This window comes from Salmo trutta, chromosome 5 (assembly GCF_901001165.1).
Source record: "Salmo trutta chromosome 5, fSalTru1.1, whole genome shotgun sequence".
Classification (NCBI taxonomy): domain Eukaryota; kingdom Metazoa; phylum Chordata; class Actinopteri; order Salmoniformes; family Salmonidae; genus Salmo; species Salmo trutta.
Genome location: NC_042961.1, coordinates 4480314 through 4502664, shown reverse-complemented (window position 1 = coordinate 4502664; position 22351 = coordinate 4480314). Strand labels below are relative to the sequence as shown.

At 48.0% G+C, this 22351-nt stretch overlaps 1 protein-coding gene across 2 annotated transcripts in view; it reads left to right on the top strand.

Moving 5' to 3' along the window:
• Positions 1–22351, top strand: part of LOC115193534 (putative thiamine transporter SLC35F3) — a 182141-nt gene that overhangs the window by 69820 nt on the left and 89970 nt on the right. The window contains exon 1 of one of the 2 annotated variants that reach the window (XM_029752249.1): positions 14423–15144. The exons of the other annotated variant lie outside the window; for it this stretch is intronic. Coding sequence (XP_029608109.1) covers positions 15069–15144 — 76 coding nt within the window. The 5' untranslated portion in view covers positions 14423–15068. Of the gene's footprint in view, positions 1–14422; positions 15145–22351 lie in introns of those variants that run through there. 2 annotated transcript variants of the gene reach the window in all.

Sequence of the window (22351 nt, the reverse complement as noted above, 5' to 3'; positions counted from 1 at the left end):
TCATCCATGGTTATTAGCCTCACAAGGCAGACTGCTTTTCATCCATGGTTATTAGCCTCACAAGGCAGACTGCTTTTCATCCATGGTTATTAGCCTCACAAGACAGACTACTTTTCATCCATGGTTATTAGCCTCACAAGGCAGACTGCTTTTCATCCATGGTTATTAGCCTCACAAGGCAGACTACTTTTCATCCATGGTTATTAGCCTCACAAGGCAGACTGCTTTTCATCCATGGTTATTAGCCTCACAAGGCAGACTGCTTTTCATCCATGGTTATTAGCCTCACAAGGCAGACTGCTTTTCATCCATGGTTATTAGCCTCACAAGACAGACTACTTTTCATCCATGGTTATTAGCCTCACAAGGCAGACTGCTTTTCATCCATGGTTATTAGCCTCACAAGGCAGACTGCTTTTCATCCATGGTTATTAGCCTCACAAGGCAGACTGCTTTTCATCCATGGTTATTAGCCTCACAAGGCAGACTACTTTTCATCCATGGTTATTAGCCTCACAAGGCAGACTGCTTTTCATCCATGGTTATTAGCCTCACAAGGCAGACTGCTTTTCATCCATGGTTATTAGCCTCACAAGGCAGACTGCTTTTCATCCATGGTTATTAGCCTCACAAGGGAGACTGCTTTTCATCCATGGTTATTAGCCTCACAAGGCAGACTGCTTTTCATCCATGGTTATTAGCCTCACAAGGCAGACTACTTTTCATCCATGGTTATTAGCCTCACAAGGCAGACTACTTTTCATCCATGGTTATTAGTCTCACAAGGCAGACTGCTTTTCATCCATGGTTATTAGCCTCACAAGGCAGACTGCTTTTCATCCATGGTTATTAGCCTCACAAGGCAGACTGCTTTTCATCCATGGTTATTAGCCTCACAAGGCAGACTATGGGAAGTGAACCGTTTTTCTAGGTCAAAGCTACCTGAGCTACTGTATCTCCACCAGACAACATTACTACATTCTCCCTGATAAATACAGATCATTTCAGATCAACAAATGAGCCATAAATGCTATAGTATAATATGTTTCAATCAATGAGATGTTAACTACAAGTTAGCTAGGCATGGCTAGGCAAGGGGCAATCTGCTATTGGTACAGAACATCTGTTTGTTTTTAACTTTGAACATGTCTGATATATACCCATTGATTGTCAAAGAATAGATCTGCAGCCTGATGAGCTTGTAGTTTCATACCTCATCAGAACCCAAAATATCAGCTTGTTTTACTCTATTGTTTGGAAACAAACACTTATAGCCTCAAAAAGCCTTAAAAACGATCATTTTGATGTCATGGATGGTCAGTCCTGGCATCCATAGCTCTGTCTAGGAATTTGAGTGGTTACGTTTATCCAGCCATATCCCTCTGCTGTTAAACAGTGGCGGGGTGACTGCTATTGTCGTTTGAACTGCAGATTGCCCCTTTAAATGCACATATATATGCCCATACAGTTGAATCAGAGATTCTAGGCTGTCCTAGACATGGAAGTAGGAAGATAATACCCTTCCATTCCTGCCTATTTCACACTATCACCGTGGGAGGATTTTAAACCTATTAGTTCCATCTAGAGAACATTCCCTTCTGACTCCCTTTATCTGGGCGCCAGCTCCCCTGTGGGTCCGGGTCTGGGTCTGGGTCTGGGTCCGGCTGCAGGGACATAGCCAACGGGGAGAGGTCTTTATGTCCACGGATAATCCTCTCAACATTTTGTGAAGCATCCAGAGAGCTAATTAGAGACCTGGCTGGGAGTGGAGCTGTCTCTGTCTCACTGGGACTCAAGAGCAGCACAGCGCTGAATAACACCTGTTTGTATCTACTGAGAGAGAGGGAGAGGGGGGAGCGAGAGAGAGAGAGAGAGAGAGAGAGAGGGATAATACTATACATATTCAGAGTCCTCATTGACTGATGGCTTCTATAACTCCTGACAGCTAGTTTCCTCCTTTCTGATTAACGTCAACTTCTCCCAATCTTCTGCAGCCCAAAGAGGGCTCACAGGGATAGGACTGAGAGCAGAGGGGAAGTGAGATGTTATTTACGGAGGAAAAACACAGAAATACACTCAGACACACACACACTCACATACAAAGACACACACACACACACACGCACATACTTCATCAGCAAATCATTTAAATGTTATTTTTCACATGCACAGAATACAACAGGTGTAGACCTTACCGTGAAATGCTTACTTACAAGCCCTTAACCAACAATGTGGAGGTTATATACAGGGAGTACTGGTACCGAGTCAATGTGGAGGTTATATACAGGGAGTACTGGTACCGAGTCAATGTGGAGGTTATATACAGGGAGTACCGGTACCGAGTCAATGTGGAGGTTATATACAGGGAGTACCGGTACAGAGTCAATGTGGAGGTTATATACAGGGAGTACCGGTACCGAGTCAATGTGGAGGTTATATACAGGGAGTACCGGTACCGAGTCAATGTGGAGGTTATATACAGCGAGTACTGGTACCGAGTCAATGTGGAGGTTATATACAGGGAGAACTGGTACCGAGTCAATGTGGAGGTTATATACAGGGAGTACTGGTACCGAGTCAATGTGGAGGTTATATACAGGGAGTACTGGTACCGAGTCAATGTGGAGGTTATATACAGGGAGTACTGGTACCGAGTCAATGTGGAGGTTATATACAGGGAGTACTGGTACCGAGTCAATGTGGAGGTTATATACAGGGAGTACTGGTACCGAGTCAATGTGGAGGTTATATACAGGGAGTACTGGTACAGAGTCAATGTGGAGGTTATACACAGGGAGTACTGGTACCGAGTCAATGTGGAGGTTATATACAGGGAGTACCGGTACCGAGTCAATGTGGAGGTTATATACAGGGTGTACTGGTACCGAGTCAATGTGGAGGTTATATACAGGGGGTACCGGTACCGAGTCAATGTGGAGGTTATATACAGGGAGTACTGGTACCGAGTCAATGTGGAGGTTATATACAGGGAGTAGTGGTACTGAGTCAATGTGGAGGTTATATACAGGGAGTACAGGTACCGAGTCAATGTGGAGGTTATATACAGGAAGTACCGGTACCGAGTCAATGTGGAGGTTATATACAGGGGGTACTGGTACCGAGTCAATGTGGAGGTTATATACAGGGAGTACCGGTACCGAGTCAATGTGGAGGTTATATACAGGGAGTACTGGTACCGAGTCAATGTGGAGGTTATATACAGGGAGTACCGGTACCGAGTCAATGTGGAGGTTATATACAGGGAGTACTGGTACCGAGTCAATGTGGAGCTTATATACAGGGAGTACTGGTACCGAGTCAATGTGGAGGTTATATACAGGGGGTACCGGTACAGAGTCAATGTGGAGGTTATATACAGGGAGTACTGGTACCGAGTCAATGTGGAGGCTATATACAGGGGGTACAGGTACCGAGTCAATGTGGAGGTTATATACAGGGAGTACCGGTACCGAGTCAATGTGGAGGTTATATACAGGGAGTACTGGTACCGAGTCAATGTGGAGGTTATATACAGGGAGTACTGGTACCGAGTCAATGTGGAGGTTATATACAGGGAGTACTGGTACCGAGTCAATGTGGAGGTTATATACAGGGAGTACCGGTACCGAGTCAATGTGGAGGTTATATACAGGGAGTACCGGTACCGAGCCAATGTGGAGGCTATATACAGGGAGTACTGGTACCGAGTCAATCTGGAGGTTATATACAGGGAGTATTGGTACCGAGTCAATGTGGAGGTTATATACAGGGAGTACTGGTACCGAGTCAATGTGGAGGTTATATACAGGGGGTACAGGTACCGAGTCAATGTGGAGGTTATATACAGGGAGTACCGGTACCGAGTCAATGTGGAGGTTATATACAGGGGGTACTGGTACCGAGTCAATGTGGAGGTTATATACAGGGAGTACTGGTACCGAGTCAATGTGGAGGTTATATACAGGGAGTACCGGTACCGAGTCAATGTGGAGGTTATATACAGGGAGTACTGGTACCGAGCCAATATGGAGGCTATATACAGGGAGTACTGGTACCGAGTCAATCTGGAGGTTATATACAGGGAGTATTGGTACCGAGTCAATGTGGAGGTTATATACAGGGAGTACTGGTACCGAGTCAATGTGGAGGTTATATACAGGGGGTACAGGTACCGAGTCAATGTGGAGGTTATATACAGGGAGTACCGGTACCGAGTCAATGTGGAGGTTATATACAGGGGGTACTGGTACTGAGTCAATGTGGAGGTTATATACAGGGAGTACTGGTACCGAGTCAATGTGGAGGTTATATACAGGGGTTACCGGTACAGAGTCAATGTGGAGGTTATATACAGGGAGTACTGGTACCGAGTCAATGTGGAGGTTATATACAGGGAGTACTGGTACAGAGTCAATGTGGAGGTTATATACAGGGAGTACTGGTACCGAGTCAATGTGGAGGTTATATACAGGGAGTACCGGTACCGAGTCAATGTGGAGGTTATATACAGGGAGTACTGGTACAGAGTCAATGTGGAGGCTATGTACAGGGAGTACTGGTACCGAGTCAATGTGGAGGCTATGTACAGGGGGTGCCGGTACAGAGTCAATGTGCAGGTTTGTTTAGGTCATTTGTACATGTAGGTGGGGGTACAGGTTAGAGGAGGTCATATTTACATGTAGGTGGGGGTACAGGTTAGAGGAGGTCATATTTACATGTAGGTGGGGGTACAGGTTAGTGGAGGTCATTTGTACATGTAGGTGGGGGTACAGGTTAGAGGAGGTCATATTTACATGTAGGTGGGGGTACAGGTTAGAGGAGGTCATATTTACATGTAGGTGGGGGTACAGGTTAGAGGAGGTCATATTTACATGTAGGTGGGGGTACAGGTTAGAGGAGGTCATATTTACATGTAGGTGGGGGTACAGGTTAGAGGAGGTCATATTTACATGTAGGCGGGGGTACAGGTTAGTGGAGGTCATTTGTACATGTAGGTGGGGGTACAGGTTAGTGGAGGTCATTTGTACATGTAGGTGGGGGTACAGGTTAGTGGAGGTCATTTGTACATGTAGGTGGGGGTACAGGTTAGTGGAGGTCATTTGTACATGTAGGTGGGGGTACAGGTTAGTGGAGGTCATTTGTACATGTGAGACATTATAGCTCAAAGAAATGAGAGCAGAGGGGAAATTAAATGTTATCTTGGTAGGCAACAGTCTTTCTTTCTGTCTGTCTGTCTGTCTGTCTGTCTGTCTGTCTGTCTGTCTGTCTGTCTGTCTGTCTGTCTGTCTGTCTGTCTGTCAGCCTGTCAGCCTGTCAGCCTGTCAGCCTGTCAGCCTGTCTGTCAGCCTGTCTGTCAGTCAGTCTGTCTGTCTGTCTGTCTGTCAGCCTGTCAGCCTGTCAGCCTGTCTGTCAGCCTGTCTGTCAGTCAGTCAGTCAGTCTGTCTGTCTGTCTGTCTGTCTGTCAGCCTGTCTGTCAGCCTGTCTGTCAGTCAGTCTGTCTGTCTGCCTGTCTGCCTGTCAGCCTGTCAGCCTGTCTGTCTGTCTGTCCCGTCGGAGAGAGAGCTGGTTTCTGATTGTATTAATGACCTCACAAGACACCCCTGGGAGTGAAGCTGCATGGAGAAAACCAATTACAGCAATCACTAGTCCCTTTTAATGAAATGAACAAGACGTGATGCTCGACAGGCTTGCATCCCAAAGGGACCCTATTCCCTAGCTAGTACACTACTTTTGAGCAGAGCGCTATGGGGCCTGGTCAAAAGTAGTGCAGTTTATAGGGAATAGGGTGGCATTTGGGAGACAGACCAGCTTTTATATTGATCTTTACACGATCTGAGCTATTGCATGTGAAACAGTTACACACTGTTTTAGAAGTCAGTGATGTATTGTATATGAGTGTAAATGCTGTGGAGAATGCTGGTCAATAGTAGGAGTCTGTAATCTGTTCTACAGCCCATTCACCCTTCTACTAGAATGGGTGTAAACAGGGTCTCGCTCCACCAGATAAACACTGTTCTATGGAAAAACTCAGCTGTTTTCTCATGGGGTCTTTCTGTCAAAAACACAGTGCAGGATCAGTTTTACACACACATGCAGGCATGAGCATGAACGCAGACACACATGTAGGCATGAGCATGAACGCAGACACACATGCAGGCATGAGCATGAACGCAGACACACATGCAGGCATGAGCATGAACGCAGACACATGCAGGCATGAGCATGAACGCAGACACACATGCAGGCATGAGCATGAACACAGACACACGTGCAGGCATGAACATGAACGCAGACACACGTGCAGGCATGAACATGAACGCAGACACACGTGCAGGCATGAGCATGAACGCAGACACACGTGCAGGCATGAGCATGAACGCAGACACACGTGCAGGCATGAGCATGAACGCAGACACACGTGCAGGCATGAGCATGAACGCAGACACACGTGCAGGCATGAGCATGAACGCAGACACACGTGCAGGCATGAGCATGAACGCAGACACACGTGCAGGCATGAGCATGAACGCAGACACACGTGCAGGCATGAACATGAACGCAGACACACATGCAGGCATGAGCATGAATGCAGACACACATGCAGGCATGAGCATGAATGCAGACACACATGCAGGCATGAGCATGAATGCAGACACACATGCAGGCATGAGCATGAACGCAGACACACATGCAGGCATGAGCATGAATGCAGACACACATGCAGGCATGAGCATGAACGCAGACACACATGCAGGCATGAGCATGAACGCAGACACACATGCAGGCATGAGCATGAACGCAGACACACATGCAGGCATGAGCATGAACGCAGACACACATGCAGGCATGAGCATGAACGCAGACACACATGCAGGCATGAGCATGAATGCAGACACACATGCAGGCATGAGCATGAACGCAGACACACATGCAGGCATGAGCATGAACGCAGACACACATGCAGGCATGAGCATGAACGCAGACACACATGCAGGCATAAGCATGAATGCAGACACACATGCAGGCATGAGCATGAACGCAGACACACATGCAGGCATGAGCATGAACGCAGACACACATACACACACACAATAACATCCCGACATGCCACACCTGTAGCCTGCAGGATGATGACGTGTGACTCTCTCTGATTGGTTCCTGACGGTGTTTATAGTGTGTTTACATTATCCATCAAACATCCTGTGCAGATCTCTCTCCCTCTCTTCCCTCTCTCTCTTCCATCTCCTCTCTCACACTCTTTTTTTGTAGTAATCACCTCTTTCCTTCTCTCTCTTTCTTTCTCCCCCCTCCCTCTCTTTCTCTCTCTCTCTCTCTGTCTCTTCCTCTCTCTCACCTTTCTCCCCCCACTCCCTCTCTCTCTCCTCATCCATCTCCCTCTTTTTCTCTCTCCCTCCCTCCCTCTCTCTTCCCCTCTCACCCCCCCTTTCCCTCTCTCTATCTCCTCATCCATCAGCTCTCATCCTCTGTTTCTGTCTCTTCCCTCTAACCCAAACACAGACCCTGACACTGACGCACGGGGAGCAGTGGAAAATGGTAGAAACTGTCCAATCAATTATATTAGTGGGAACAACTGGTAAAGAGAGGACTGGGGGAAGAGAGGACTGGGGAAGACAGGACAGGGGGAAGAGGGGACTGGGGAAGAGAGGACAGGGGGAAGAGGGGACTGGGGGAAGAGGGGACTGGGGGAAGAGAGGACTGGGGAAGACAGGACAGGGGGAAGAGGGGACTGGGGGAAGAGGGGACTGGGGAAGAGAGGACTGGGGGGAGAGAGGACTGGGGGAAGAGGGGACTGGGGGAAGAGAGGACTGGGGAAGAGAGGACTGGGGGAAGAGGGGACTGGGAAGAGAGGACTGGGGAAGAGGGGACTGGGGAAGAGGGGACTGGGGAAGAGGGGACTGGGGAAGAGGGGACTGGGGGAAGAGAGGACAGGGGAAGAGGGGACAGGGGGAAGAGAGGACAGGGGGAAGAGGGGACTGGGGGAAGAGGGGACTGGGGGGAGAGAGGACTGGGGAAGAGAGGACTGGGGAAGAGACGACTGGGGGAAGAGGGGACAGGGGGAAGAGGGGACTGGGGAAGAGGGGACTGGGGGAAGAGAGGACAGGGGAAGAGGGGACAGGGGGAAGAGGGGACTGGGGGGAAGAGGGGACTGGGGGAAGAGGGGACTGGGGGGAGAGAGGACTGGGGAAGAGAGGACCTGGGGGAAGAGGGGACTGGGGGAAGAGGGGACAGGGGAAAGAGAGGACTGGGGAAGAGGGGACTGGGGAAAGAGAGGACTGGGGGAAGAGAGGACTGGGGAAGAGAGGACAGGGGGAAGAGAGGACTGGGGAAGAGAGGACAGGGGGAAGAGAGGACTGGGGAAGAGGGGACTGGGGGAAGAGGGGACTGGGAAGAGAGGACTGGGGGAAGAGGGGACTGGGAAGAGAGGACTGGGGAAAGAGGGGACTGGGGAAGAGGGGACTGGGGAAGAGGGGGAACTGGGGGAAGAGGGGACTGGGGAAGAGGGGACTGGGGAAGAGAGGACAGGGGAAGAGGGGGACAGGGGGGGGAAGAGAGGACAGGGGGAAGAGGGGATGGGGGAAGAGGGGACTGGGGGGAGAGAGGACTGGGGAAGAGAGGACTGGGGAAGAGGGGACTGGGGGAAGAGGGGACAGGGGGAAGAGGGGACTGGGGAAGAGGGGACTGGGGGAAGAGAGGACAGGGGAAGAGGGGACAGGGGGAAGAGAGGACAGGGGGAAGAGGGGACTGGGGGAAGAGGGGACTGGGGGGAGAGAGGACTGGGGAAGAGAGGACTGGGGGAAGAGGGGACTGGGGGAAGAGGGGACAGGGGAAGAGAGGACTGGGGAAGAGGGGACTGGGGGAAGAGGGGACTGGGGGGAGAGAGGACTGGGGAAGAGAGGACTGGGGGAAGAGGGGACTGGGGGAAGAGGGGACAGGGGAAGAGAGGACTGGGGGAAGAGGGGACTGGGGGAAGAGAGGACAGGGGGAAGAGAGGACAGGGGGAAGAGGGGACTGGGGGAAGAGGGGACTGGGGGAGAGAGGACAGGGGGAAGAGAGGACTGGGGAAGAGAGGACTGGGGGAAGAGGGGACTGGGGGAAGAGGGGACAGGGGGAAGAGAGGACTGGGGAAGAGGGGACTGGGGGAAGAGAGGACAGGGGAAGAGAGGACTGGGGGAAGAGGGGACTGGGGAAGAGAGGACAGGGGGAAGAGGGGACTGGGGGAAGAGGGGACTGGGGAAGAGAGGACAGGGGGAAGAGAGGACTGGGGAAGAGGGGACAGGGGGAAGAGAGGACTGGGGGAAGAGAGTACTGGGGGAAGAGGGGACTGGGGGAAGAGAGGACTGGGGGAAGAGAGGACTGGGGGAAGAGGGGACTGGGGGGAGAGAGGACTGGGGAAGAGAGGACTGGGGGAAGAGAGTACTGGGGGAAGAGGGGACTGGGGGGAGAGAGGACTGGGGGAAGAGAGGACTGGGGGAAGAGAGGACTGGGGAAGAGAGGACTGGGGGAAGAGAGGACTGGAGGAAGAGGGGACTGGGGGAAGAGAGGACTGGGGAAGAGAGGACTGGGGGAAGAGGGGACTGGGGAAGAGAGGACAGGGGGAAGAGGGGACTGGGGGAAGAGGGGACTGGGGGGAAGAGAGGACTGGGGGACGAGGGGACTGGGGGAAGAGAGGACTGGGGAAGAGAGGACTGGGGGAAGAGAGGACAGGGGGAAGAGAAGACTGGGGGAAGAGGGGACTGGGGAAGAGAGGACTGGGGGAAGAGAGGACTGGGGGAAGAGGGGACTGGGGGAAGAGAGGACTGGGGGAAGAGGGGACTGGGGGAAGAGAGGACTGGGGAAGAGAGGACTGGGGGAAGAGGGGACTGGGGGAAGAGAGGACTGGGGGAAGAGAGGACAGGGGGAAGAGGGGACTGGGGGAAGAGAGGACTGGGGGAAGAGGGGACTGGGGGAAGAGAGGACTGGGGGAAGAGAGGACTGGGGGAAGAGAGGACTGGGGGAAGAGGGGACTGGGGGAAGAGGGGACTGGGGGAAGAGAGGACTGGGGGAAGAGAGGACTGGGAAGAGAAGACTGGGGGAAGAGAGGACTGGGGGAAGAGAGGACTGGGGAAGAGAAGACTGGGGGAAGAGAGGACTGGGGGAAGAGAAGACTGGGGGAAGAGAGGACTGGGGGAAGAGGGTTTGGAAAGGAACATGCTCTTCATGCACTAAGGACTCTTCCAGTCGTGTAGGAAATGGTGAAATGGTGTGTAAGAAAGGCAACAGTCAACAGTAGTTACAGTAGTTAGTAGAGCGAGAGATTCATTTCCTTGAACCTCTAGCCTGGCACTTTGTGAAAACTTTGTGTCTAGTGACAGTCTCTTCAAAAAAAATGTTAGGACACGTGAGATTTGATTCTGGGTTCCAAGGTAAGTGAGTTGGGAGAGAGAGGATTGGGGAAGGAGGGGGTTAGGGTGTCTGATGTGTTTTTGTAGAGGTCTGCGTATCTCCGTCCCAAATGGCATTCTGTTCCCTATATAGTGCACTACTTTTGACCAGAACCCATAGGGGGAAGAAGGGAGGAATTAAACAAATCTATTGATCGAGCTTCAAGGTCCAGATTTGAATTAGAGGAATATAGGGTGCCATTTGGGACACAACCCCTTGTCCTAGTTATCAGATCAGGGATTCTAGCCTGTATAACCCCTTGTCCTAGTTATCAGATCAGGGATTCTAGCCTGTACAACACCTTGTCCTAGTTATCAGATCAGGGATTCTAGCCTGTACAACACCTTGTCCTAGTTATCAGATCAGGGATTCTAGCCTGTACAACCCCTTGTCCTAGTTATCAGATCAGGGATTCTAGCCTGTACAACACCTTGTCCTAGTTATCAGATCAGGGATTCTAGCCTGTACAACACCTTGTCCTAGTTATCAGATCAGGGATTCTAGCCTGTACAACACCTTGTCCTAGTTATCAGATCAGGGATTCTAGCCTGTACAACACCTTGTCCTAGTTATCAGATCAGGGATTCTAGCCTGTACAACACCTTGTCCTAGTTATCAGATCAGGGATTCTAGCCTGTATAACCCCTTGTCCTAGTTATCAGATCAGGGATTCTAGCCTGTATAACCCCTTGTCCTAGTTATCAGATCAGGGATTCTAGCCTGTACAACACCTTGTCCTAGTTATCAGATCAGGGATTCTAGCCTGTATAACACCTTGTCCTAGTTATCAGATCAGGGGATTCTAGCCTGTATAACCCCTTGTCCTAGTTATCAGATCAGGGGATTCTAGCCTGTACAACACCTTGTCCTAGTTATCAGATCAGGGATTCTAGCCTGTACAACACCTTGTCCTAGTTATCAGATCAGGGATTCTAGCCTGTACAACACCTTGTCCTAGTTATCAGATCAGGGATTCTAGCCTGTATAACCCCTTGTCCTAGTTATCAGATCAGGGGATTCTAGCCTGTACAACACCTTGTCCTAGTTATCAGATCAGGGATTCTAGCCTGTATAACCCCTTGTCCTAGTTATCAGATCAGGGATTCTAGCCTGTATAACCCCTTGTCCTAGTTATCAGATCAGGGTTTCTAGCCTGTACAACACCTTGTCCTAGTTATCAGATCAGGGATTCTAGCCTGTATAACACCTTGTCCTAGTTTTTCAGATCAGGGATTCTAGCCTGTACAACACCTTGTCCTAGTTATCAGATCAGGGATTCTAGCCTGTATAACCCCTTGTCCTAGTTATCAGATCAGGGATTCTAGCCTGTATAACCCCTTGTCCTAGTTATCAGATCAGGGGATTCTAGCCTGTATAACCCCTTGTCCTAGTTATCAGATCAGGGGATATGAGCCTGTATAACCCCTTGTCCTAGTTATCAGATCAGGGATTCTAGCCTGTACAACCCCTTGTCCTAGTTTTTCAGATCAGGGATTCTAGCCTGTACAACACTTTGTCCTAGTTATCAGATCAGGGATTCTAGCCTGTATAACCCCTTGTCCTAGTTATCAGATCAGGGATTCTAGCCTGTACAACCCCTTGTCCTAGTTATCAGATCAGGGATTCTAGCCTGTACAACACCTTGTCCTAGTTATCAGATCAGGGATTCTAGCCTGTACAACCCCTTGTCCTAGTTATCAGATCAGGGATTCTAGCCTGTACAACCCCTTGTCCTAGTTATCAGATCAGGGATTCTAGCCTGTACAACACCTTGTCCTAGTTATCAGATCAGGGATTCTAGCCTGTACAACACCTTGTCCTAGTTATCAGATCAGGGGATTCTAGCCTGTACAACACCTTGTCCTAGTTATCAGATCAGGGATTCTAGCCTGTACAACACCTTGTCCTAGTTATCAGATCAGGGATTCTAGCCTGTATAACACCTTGTCCTAGTTATCAGATCAGGGATTCTAGCCTGTATAACCCCTTGTCCTAGTTATCAGATCAGGGATTCTAGCCTGTATAACCCCTTGTCCTAGTTATCAGATCAGGGGATATGAGCCTGTAGAATCTAGTGAAGAGGAAGAGTCTAGCCAGTGAATTATTCAGAGTGGCTTCTTTTAGTCATGTACACACTCCCCCAACAGATTTTACACACGCGCACACGCACGCGCACACAGACACACAACCATACACACATAGCCACACACACACATACAGGTCATCAGTGTAACCTTTCCGGGGGGGGGGGGGGGGGGGGGGGTGAGGTTGAGGGTCTCTATTGGAATGTAACATTATAGTAATTGAACTGCCCTCTTATTGCTGGAACAGGCCCCATGGGGGAACTAATATGAGAAGGACACACACACACACAGACGTTATCCTCAGTCACTTCTACCTGCCCTGGGGAGAATGATGCCTGTCTGTCGTTGTGAAGGGTGTGTGTCAGTCGTTGTATCCTCCAGGGGGTTTAGGAAGAGCATTATGAAAGATAATGGGTGATGTGTGTCAGTCATTGTATCCTCCAGTGGGTTTAGGAAGAGCATTATGAAAGATAATGGGAGATGTGTGTCAGTCATTGTATCCTCCAGCGGGTTTAGGAAGAGCATTATGAAAGATAATGGGAGATGTGTGTCAGTCATTGTATCCTCCAACGGGTTTAGGAAGAGCATTATGAAAGATAATGGGTGATGTGTGTCAGTCATTGTATCCTCCAGCGGGTTTAGGAAGAGCATTATGAAAGATAATGGGCGATGTGTGTCAGTCATTGTATCCTCCAGCGGGTTTAGGAAGAGCATTATGAAAGATAATGGGTGGAGGTGGAGTGGCTATCAGCAGGGTATGGATCAAACATGTTGAGGAACAACAAGGATAATATTCAAACTTAGATTATAACGTTTAATATAGGCTAAGTACAATTTGATTGATTGGATTTATAAGGTGTTGCTATTTAGGCAATGCCTTGTAAACTAAATGCTTCTTTGGCAACTTCAATAGACCCTACTACTAGTAATAACACAATGTTATAATGGCAGGTGTATTTTTCAACCAGAGCAAAAGACAAACGAATTCCAGTGGGATAATATAAATCACTATTATGTGGTTTTATTTTCTCACACTGTGTAAAATCTGTGTACTGGATCAAATCTGCTGCTTAAACAGCCTGGTCTCATAGACTAGATGTAACATATTAAATGTAAATCCGGGACACTCAAATTAGTATGATGTGTTATGTTTGGTATGGTTACATCAGATAGAAGGTTACTTAGGGCAAAAACGAAAGTAGAGTGGTTGGTCGGGCGTTTAACACGAACGTCTAGCAACCCAAAAGTTGTGAGTTCAAATCTCATCACAGACAATTTTAGCTAATTAGCAACTTTTCAACTACTTACTACTTTTGAGCTACTTTGCAACAACTTAGCATGTTAGATAACCCTAATCATAACCCTAATCATAACCCTAATCATAACCCTAATCATAACCCTAACCTTAACTCTTTTAGCTAACCCTTCCCCTAACCTTAACCCTTTAACCTAACTCTAAATTTAACCCTAATCTTAACCCTAACCCCTAACCCCAGCTAACATTAGCCAGCTAGCTAACATTCATCTCCTAGCCACCTAGCTAGAATTTGTAACATATCTACGTTTAGCAAATTCGTAACATATAGTATGTTCGGCAAATTCATAGCATATTGATTGTACATTTGGCAAATTCGTAACATATAATATGAATTGTAATTCGTAACATATCATACGGAATTGTTGATGGACATCCACAAATTAATACAAACCATATACGAAAAGTAAAATATCATACTAGATGATGTGTCCTAGATTTACATACAGAATAATACGAAATGCTCTGAGACCAGTTTGGCGAAAATTGTATTTTTCCAAGACTTTCTATTGAGGAGGAAAACTGCCTCCCCATGCAAGCCTTGTGTCTTCATATAACCCTTGAATAGGACGGATAGGCTACAGTATATTTTCCCTCTACATCAGCCCCAGTCTCATCAGATCACTCACACTATCCCTGCCACTCCAATGCAAGCAGTTTCACCGCTGCCCGCCGTGATCGATCCTTCCTCATATCTCCAAGCTGCAACCGGCTCTGAGTCACCAACCACCTGCCTCCGGGAACCGCGCTTCGGGAGGTCTGGTGGGCTGGCAGCGGGCACGGCGCGTCTGGCTCGGGATGGACAGAGGGGCCGGGGAGGAGAGATAATGCAACTAAGGGAGATGGTGGATGCCTGCGGCACGCGTGACGTGGCAAATTGCAGCATTTGCCTCTACTGTTTTACATGTGAAGAGAGAGAGAAAGAGCTCAGCCTCACGCTCTGGCAGGATACTGCAGAACCGGGGAAGGGAGGGAGGGAATGAGGGAGGGGAATCGAATCAGAAGAAAGAAAAGCGACTGAGGGAGAGTTGAGGAACGGAGGGGCAGAAGGTGGATCCACGAGAGAGGACGAGAGAGGTAGCGGGAAACTGCTGATCACGTTTAGAGAAGAGTAAAGACAAGAAGCATCAAAAGTCCCACAGTCAGTCACAGAAGAGATTGGTACCACACCAGATTCAGGGATGTAGCCGAAGAGGGGAGAGCTCAGCCTTTCCGAGCTCGTCACTATGAAGAAACATTCCGCCAGGGTGGCCCCGCTGTCCGCTTGCAACAGCCCGGTGCTCACTTTAACGAAAGTCAAAGGTAGGGAGAACTCCGTTCTGTGACTTGACTTCGGTCTTGCTTAAAGCCAGATTTGGTATTTGTCTACCTGATATTTGTAGCCTATTTTACATTCACCCTTGAAACCTAAATATTGTAGTGTCCAAGGTTAGGCTTGTAAATCAACCAGAAAATAGACACAGCCTATAAGTTTGGCGTTGTGTGACTGTGGCAGAGAAACTTGGGTCAGTCAGGGGTGATGAATGGTGTTGGTGAAAGAGTTTTCTGCTTTGAGGCACCGATTAACTTTCAGAAATGTACCGTTGCGTGTCAAAACGCTTCGCATTACCAACGGAATGAACCCCCCCTTCACGGTCATTAGGGATGAGTTCGGGAAGAATTTATCTTAATAGACCATCAACGCTTCTAATTACACATTTTACTACCCTGGAAAAATGTCTTGATCATAGTGGGAGATACTGGTGTTACTGTCATTTATTCGCACAATCTCTTCTTTTGCTGTATTATTTAAAAGCCAGACTGTATGTCGTTCTGCACTTTCAAAAATGTAGTTAAGAATTCATTTCTCTCCAACCTCATCTGCATAATCGTCACTAAATATAATAACACCCACATTTTTGGGGGGCGAATCCTGTAAAATGCAAATCAGAAAACCGATTTATGGCCAAATAGAAGTTTTGTCCTGCAAAATGCATCGGGCCATTGACGTGTTGCGCTGCTTGTCCATCATGAGTGAGTGCATGGGGGGAGCATGAAGCTGTTATTGTAGCAGAACAGACACACACACACACACACACACACACACACACACACACACACACACACACACACACACACACACACACACACACACCCACACACACACACACACACACACACACTCTCTCTCTCTCACACACACACACACACACACACACACACACACACACACACACACACACACACACACACACACATCTTTAAATTGACAAGGGGATAAAAATGATTGTCTGCCTTTCCAAACTCCTTGCTCCGGCCAAACGCTAAGCCACGCCCACGGACGTTAGTTTCTTCTCCGCAATGACTCTGGATCTGAGTACCTCCCAACGATTTCTAGAACACAAACACATTCTAACCATTCTGATTGGTCCCAGAAACCATGTGTTTTGGCCAGAACACACCAAGAACACACGTGGGTAAAGCGACATTTTGAAAATGTGTAATACTCACCACAAACAACTTCAAAGATGTAAACCTTTATAACCCTACCAGTAGACAGGTAATAAACCTTTATAACCCTACCAGTAGACAGGTAATAAACCTTTATAACCCTACCAGTAGACAGGTAATAAACCTTTATAACCCTACCAGTAAACAGGTAATAAACCTTTATGAACCCTACCAGTAAACAGGTAATAAACCTTTATAACCCTACCAGTAGACAGGTAATAAATCTTTATGAACCCTACCAGTAAACAGGTAATAAACCTGTATAACCCTACCAGTAAACAGGTAATAAACCTTTATAACCCTACCAGTAAACAGGTAATAAACCTTTATGAACCCTACCAGTAAACAGGTAATAAACCTGTATAACCCTACCAGTAGACAGGTAATACACCTTTATAACCCTACCAGTAGACAGGTACTAAACCTTTATAACCCTACCAGTAGACAGGTAATACACCTTTATAACCCTACCAGTAGACAGGTACTAAACCTTTATAACCCTACCAGTAGACAGGTAATACACCTTTATAACCCTACCAGTAGACAGGTACTAAACCTTTATAACCCTACCAGTAAACAGGTACTAAACCTTTATAACCCTACCAGTAGACAGGTAATACACCTTTATAACCCTACCAGTAGACAGGTAATAAACCTTTATGAACCCTACCAGTAGACAGGTAATAAACCTTTATGAACCCTACCAGTAGACAGGTAATAAACCTTTATGAACCCTACCAGTAGACAGGTAATAAACCTTTATGAACCCTACCAGTAGACAGGTAATAAACCTTTATAACCCTACCAGTAAACAGGTAGTAAACCTTTATAACCCTACCAGTAGACAGGTACTAAACCTTTATAACCCTACCAGTAGACAGGTAATACACCTTTATAACCCTACCAGTAGACAGGTAATAAACCTTTATAACCCTACCAGTAAACAGGTAATAAACCTTTATGAACCCTACCAGTAGACAGGTAATAAACCTTTATAACCCTACCAGTAAACAAGTAATAAACCTTTATAACCCTACCAGTAGACAGGTAATAAACCTTTATAACCCTACCAGTAAACAGGTACTAAACCTTTTAACCCTACCAGTAAACAGGTAATAAACCTTTATAACCCTACCAGTAAACAGGTAATAAACCTTTATGAACCCTACCAGTAAACAGGTAATAAACCTTTATAACCCTACCAGTAGACAGGTAATAAACCTTTATAACCCTACCAGTAAACAGGTAATAAACCTTTATAACCCTACCAGTAGACAGGTAATAAACCTTTATAACCCTACCAGTAAACAGGTAATAAACCTTTATGAACCCTACCAGTAGACAGGTAATAAACCTTTATAACCCTACCAGTAAACAGGTAATAAACCTTTGTGAACCCTACCAGTAGACAGGTAATAAACCTTTATAACCCTACCAGTAGACAGGTAATAAACCTTTATGAACCCTACCAGTAGACAGGTAATAAACCTTTATGAACCCTACCAGTAGACAGGTAGTAAACTTCAAGATCAAAAAACAAACAAACAATATATTATGACAGGTCAACCAGTAGAGACCAGGTGTTTGAAAGCTGCATCCTCTGCAGATGGAGAGGGTCAGTTCATGTCTTCAGCGGAGGGAGCTGGTCAGGTGATCTTGTAGAGGGCAAGTCTGGTTACCAGCCCGACTCTTATAGCCACTGAACTTCTCCTCCTTCACTCTGTGTAGCACCACTTGGGTGATGCCTCAGCAGCTCTGGGCGCCAGAAAGCTCACCACACAAAGTTCAGAATAGTATCCAGTCGTCTTCTCTACGAGCCGTCTGTCTCACCACTGTTGTATTCCTCTGTCTCCCATTCTTCTCACGCTTCAGACCACTCCTCACATGTTGTTTTCAGAAGATCAGGAACTGGCAGCCAGGTGAAACAATAAAGCAGGTACCCTGCCCAGATGCATTTTTCAAACAAAAACATTAGCCAGCTAGTTAGCTAGCTAGCTAGTTAGCCACGCCAAAAATAGTTAGCCTGTCAGTCAATCTGTAAACGCTTGACTCAGCATACCACTAGAAGATTACAGCAGTACACAGAGGAAACTAGCATTTCCTGTTGAGATGGGAAAGGAAAAGGACAGACTAATTACAGTTTTACATGCACAGCTGGATGTTGTGTGTGTGTGCGTGTGTGTCCTAAAGCTGTGTTTATATTGTTGAATCACTGTCTGAAAGGTGAGTGTGCAGGAAGGGTTGTCTCTCTCAGTGCTCTGTTAGAGAGACACCCTTCCTCTCCTGCTGTTGTGTACTGACACACACACACACACACACACACACACACACACACACACACACACACACACACACACACACGTTGAGTGTTGACCAGTAGGTCTAGAGCTTTTGTATAAGAAGAAAGCATAGTGTCAGTTCATTATAATAAGTCATGAACCTTCCCTGTCCACCCTAGAAACACTGAACCTTCCCTGTCCACCCTAGAAACACTGAACCTTCCCTGTCCACCCTAGAAACACTGAACCTTCCCTGTCCACCCTAGAAACACTGAACCTTCCCTGTCCACCCTAGAAACACTGAACCTTCCCTGTCCACCCTAGAAACACTGAACCTTCCCTGTCCACCCTAGAAACACTGAACCTTCCCTGTCTACCCTAGAAACACTGAAACTTCCCTGTCCACCCTAGAAACACAACCTCCCCTGTCCACCCTAGAAACACTGAACCTCCCCTGTCCACCCTAGAAACACTGAACCTTCCCTGTCCACCCTAGAAACACTGAGCCTTCCCTGTCCACCCTAGAAACACTGAACCTTCCCTGTCCACCCTAGAAACACTGAACCTTCCCTGTCCACCCTAGAAACACTGAACCTTCCCTGTCCACCCTAGAAACACTGAACCTTCCCTGTCCACCCTAGAAACACTGATCCTTCCCTGTCCACCCTAGAAACACTGAACCTTCCCTGTCCACCCTAGAAACACTGAACCTTCCCTGTCCACCCTAGAAACACTGAACCTTCCCTGTCTACCCTAGAAACACTGAAACTTCCCTGTCCACCCTAGAAACACAACCTCCCCTGTCCACCCTAGAAACACTGAACCTCCCCTGTCCACCCTAGAAACACTGAACCTTCCCTGTCCACCCTAGAAACACTGAGCCTTCCCTGTCCACCCTAGAAACACTGAACCTTCCCTGTCCACCCTAGAAACACTGAACCTTCCCTGTCCACCCTAGAAACACTGAACCTTCCCTGTCCACCCTAGAAACACTGAATCTTCCCTGTCCACCCTAGAAACACTGAACCTTCCCTGTCCACCCTAGAAACACTGAATCTTCCCTGTCCACCCTAGAAACACTGAACCTTCCCTGTCCACCCTAGAAACACTGAACCTTCCCTGTCCACCCTAGAAACACTGAACCTTCCCTGTCCACCCTAGAGAAACTGAACTTTCCCTGTCCACCCGAGAAACACTGAACCTTCCCTGTCCACCCTAGAAACACTGAACCTTCCCTGTCCACCCTAGAAACACTGAACCTTCAATGTCCACCCTAGATACACTGAACCTTCCCTGTCCACCCTAGAAACACTGAACCTTCCCTGTCCACCCTAGAAACACTGAACCTTCCTTGTCCACCCTAGAAACACTGAACCTTCCCTGTCCACCCTAGAAACACTGAGGATTTGTTTAGTAAGTGGACGTTGAAGCACCGTCTCATACACATCAACACGGTTACTATGACACAGAAATAGATCCTTGTTCAGTGGCCTCACTGGCTTTGAAGAATGACCTGTCAGCCTTGGAGATATGAGGGTCAGGGTTCAATCTCCAGTGAAATCATATACAGTCATGGCCAAAAGTTTTGAGAATGACACAAATTAGAATTTTCACAAAGTTTGCTGCTTCAGTGTCTTTAGATATTTTTGTCAGATGTTACTATGGAATACTGAAGTATAATTACAAGCATTTCATAAGTGTCAAAGGCTTTTACTGACAATTACATGAAGTTGCAAAGAGTCAATATTTGCAGTGTGGACCCTTCTTTTTCAAGACCTCTGCAATCCGCCCTGGCATGCTGTCAATTAACTTCTGGGCCACATCCTGACTGATGGCAGCCCATTCTTGCATAATCAATGCTTGGAGTTTGTCAGAATTTGTGGGTTTTTGTTTGTCCACCCGCCTCTTGAGGATTGACCACAAGTTCTCAATGGGATTAAGGTCTGGGGAGTTTCCTGGCCATGGACCCAAAATATCGATGTTTTGTTCCCCGAGCCACTTAGTTATCACTTTTGCCTTATGGCAAGGTGCTCCATCATGCTGGAAAAGACATTGTTCGTCACCAAACTGTTCCTGGATGGTTGGGAGAAGTTGCTCTCAGAGGATGTGTTGGTACCATTCTTTATTCATGGCTGTGTTCTTAGGCAACATTGTGAGTGAGCCCACTCCCTTGGCTGAGAAGCAACCCCACACATGAATGGTCTCAGGATGCTTTACTGTTGGCATGACACAGGACTGATGGTAGCGCTCACCTTGTCTTCTCCGGACAAGCTTTTTTCCGGATGCTCCAAACAATCGGAAAGGGGATTCATCAGAGAAAATGACTTTACCTCAGTCCTCAGCAGTCCAATCCCTGTACCTTTTGCAGAATATCAGTCTGTCCCTGATGTTTTTCCTGGAGAGAGGTGGCTTCTTTGCTGCCCTTCTGGACACCGGGCCATCCTCCAAAAGTCTTCGCCTCACTGTGCGTGCAGATGCACTCACACCTGCCTGCTGCCATTCCTGAGTTCTTGATGATCTGATAAATGGTTGATTTAAGTGCAATCTTACTGGCAGCAATATCCTTGCCTGTGAAGCCCTTTTTGTGCAAAGCAATGATGACGGCACGTGTTTCCTTGCAGGTAACCATGATTGACAGAGGAAGAACAATGATTCAAAGCACCACCCTCCTTTTGAAGCTTCCAGTCTGTTATTCGAACTCAATCAGCATGACAGAGTGATCTCCAGCCTTGTCCTCGTCAACACTCACACCTGTGTTAATGAGAGAATCTCTGACATGATGTCAGCTGGTCCTTTTGTGGCAGGGCTGAAATGCAGGGGAAATGTTTTGGGGGGATTCAGTTCATTTGCATAGCAAAGAGGGACTTTGCATTTAATTGCAATTCATCTGATCACGCTTCATAACATTCTGGAGTATATGCAAATTGCCATCATACAAACTGAGGCAGCAGACTTTGTGAAAAGTTATATTTGTGTCATTCTCAAAACTTTTGGCCACGACTGTACTGTGTAGGTAGGAAAGAGGATGGAGAATTGTATTCCTATGTGTTTGATAGCCTAGCATATAACTTGTGAAGTTTGTCCAGTTTATTTTGATGGATTACCAGTTGCAGGAAAGAGAATGTAGAGGAGAAGCTAACAGGTGTACTTTTCTAGACTGTATTAAAAGAGAAGGAGAGAAGATTAGAGGAGGGGAGAAGAGAGGGGGGACAGGAGAGGGAGAGGGGGAGGGGGAGGAGAGAGGGGGGACGGAGGAAGGGAGAGGGGAGGGGGGAGGAAGAAGAGGGGGGGCAGGGAGTAGGGGAGAGGGGGATTGGGAGGAGAGAGGGGGGACAGGAGAGGGAGTGGGGGGGGAGGAGGAGGGGGACAGAGACTGGAAGAGGGGGAGGGGAGGAGGAGAGGGGGGACAGGAGAGGGAGATGGGGAGGGGGAGGAGATAGGGGGGACAGAGAGGGAGAGGGGGGAGAGAGAAGAAATAGAGAGAAGATAGAAAAAGATCGAGAGGATGGAAGGGGGAGGGGGGACAGGGAACTAGGGAGGGAGGTAGGGGGGAGGGGGAGGATGAGAGGGGGTGGACCCAGGAGAGGCGCAGAGGGGGCGAAGAGAGAGGGGGGACAGGAGCGGGAGGAGGGGGAGGAGAGAGGGGCGGACAGGAGAGGGAGAGGGAGAGGGGAGGAGAGAGGGGGGACAGGAGAGGGAGAGGGGGAGGGGGAGGAGAGAGGGGGACAGGAGAGGGAGAG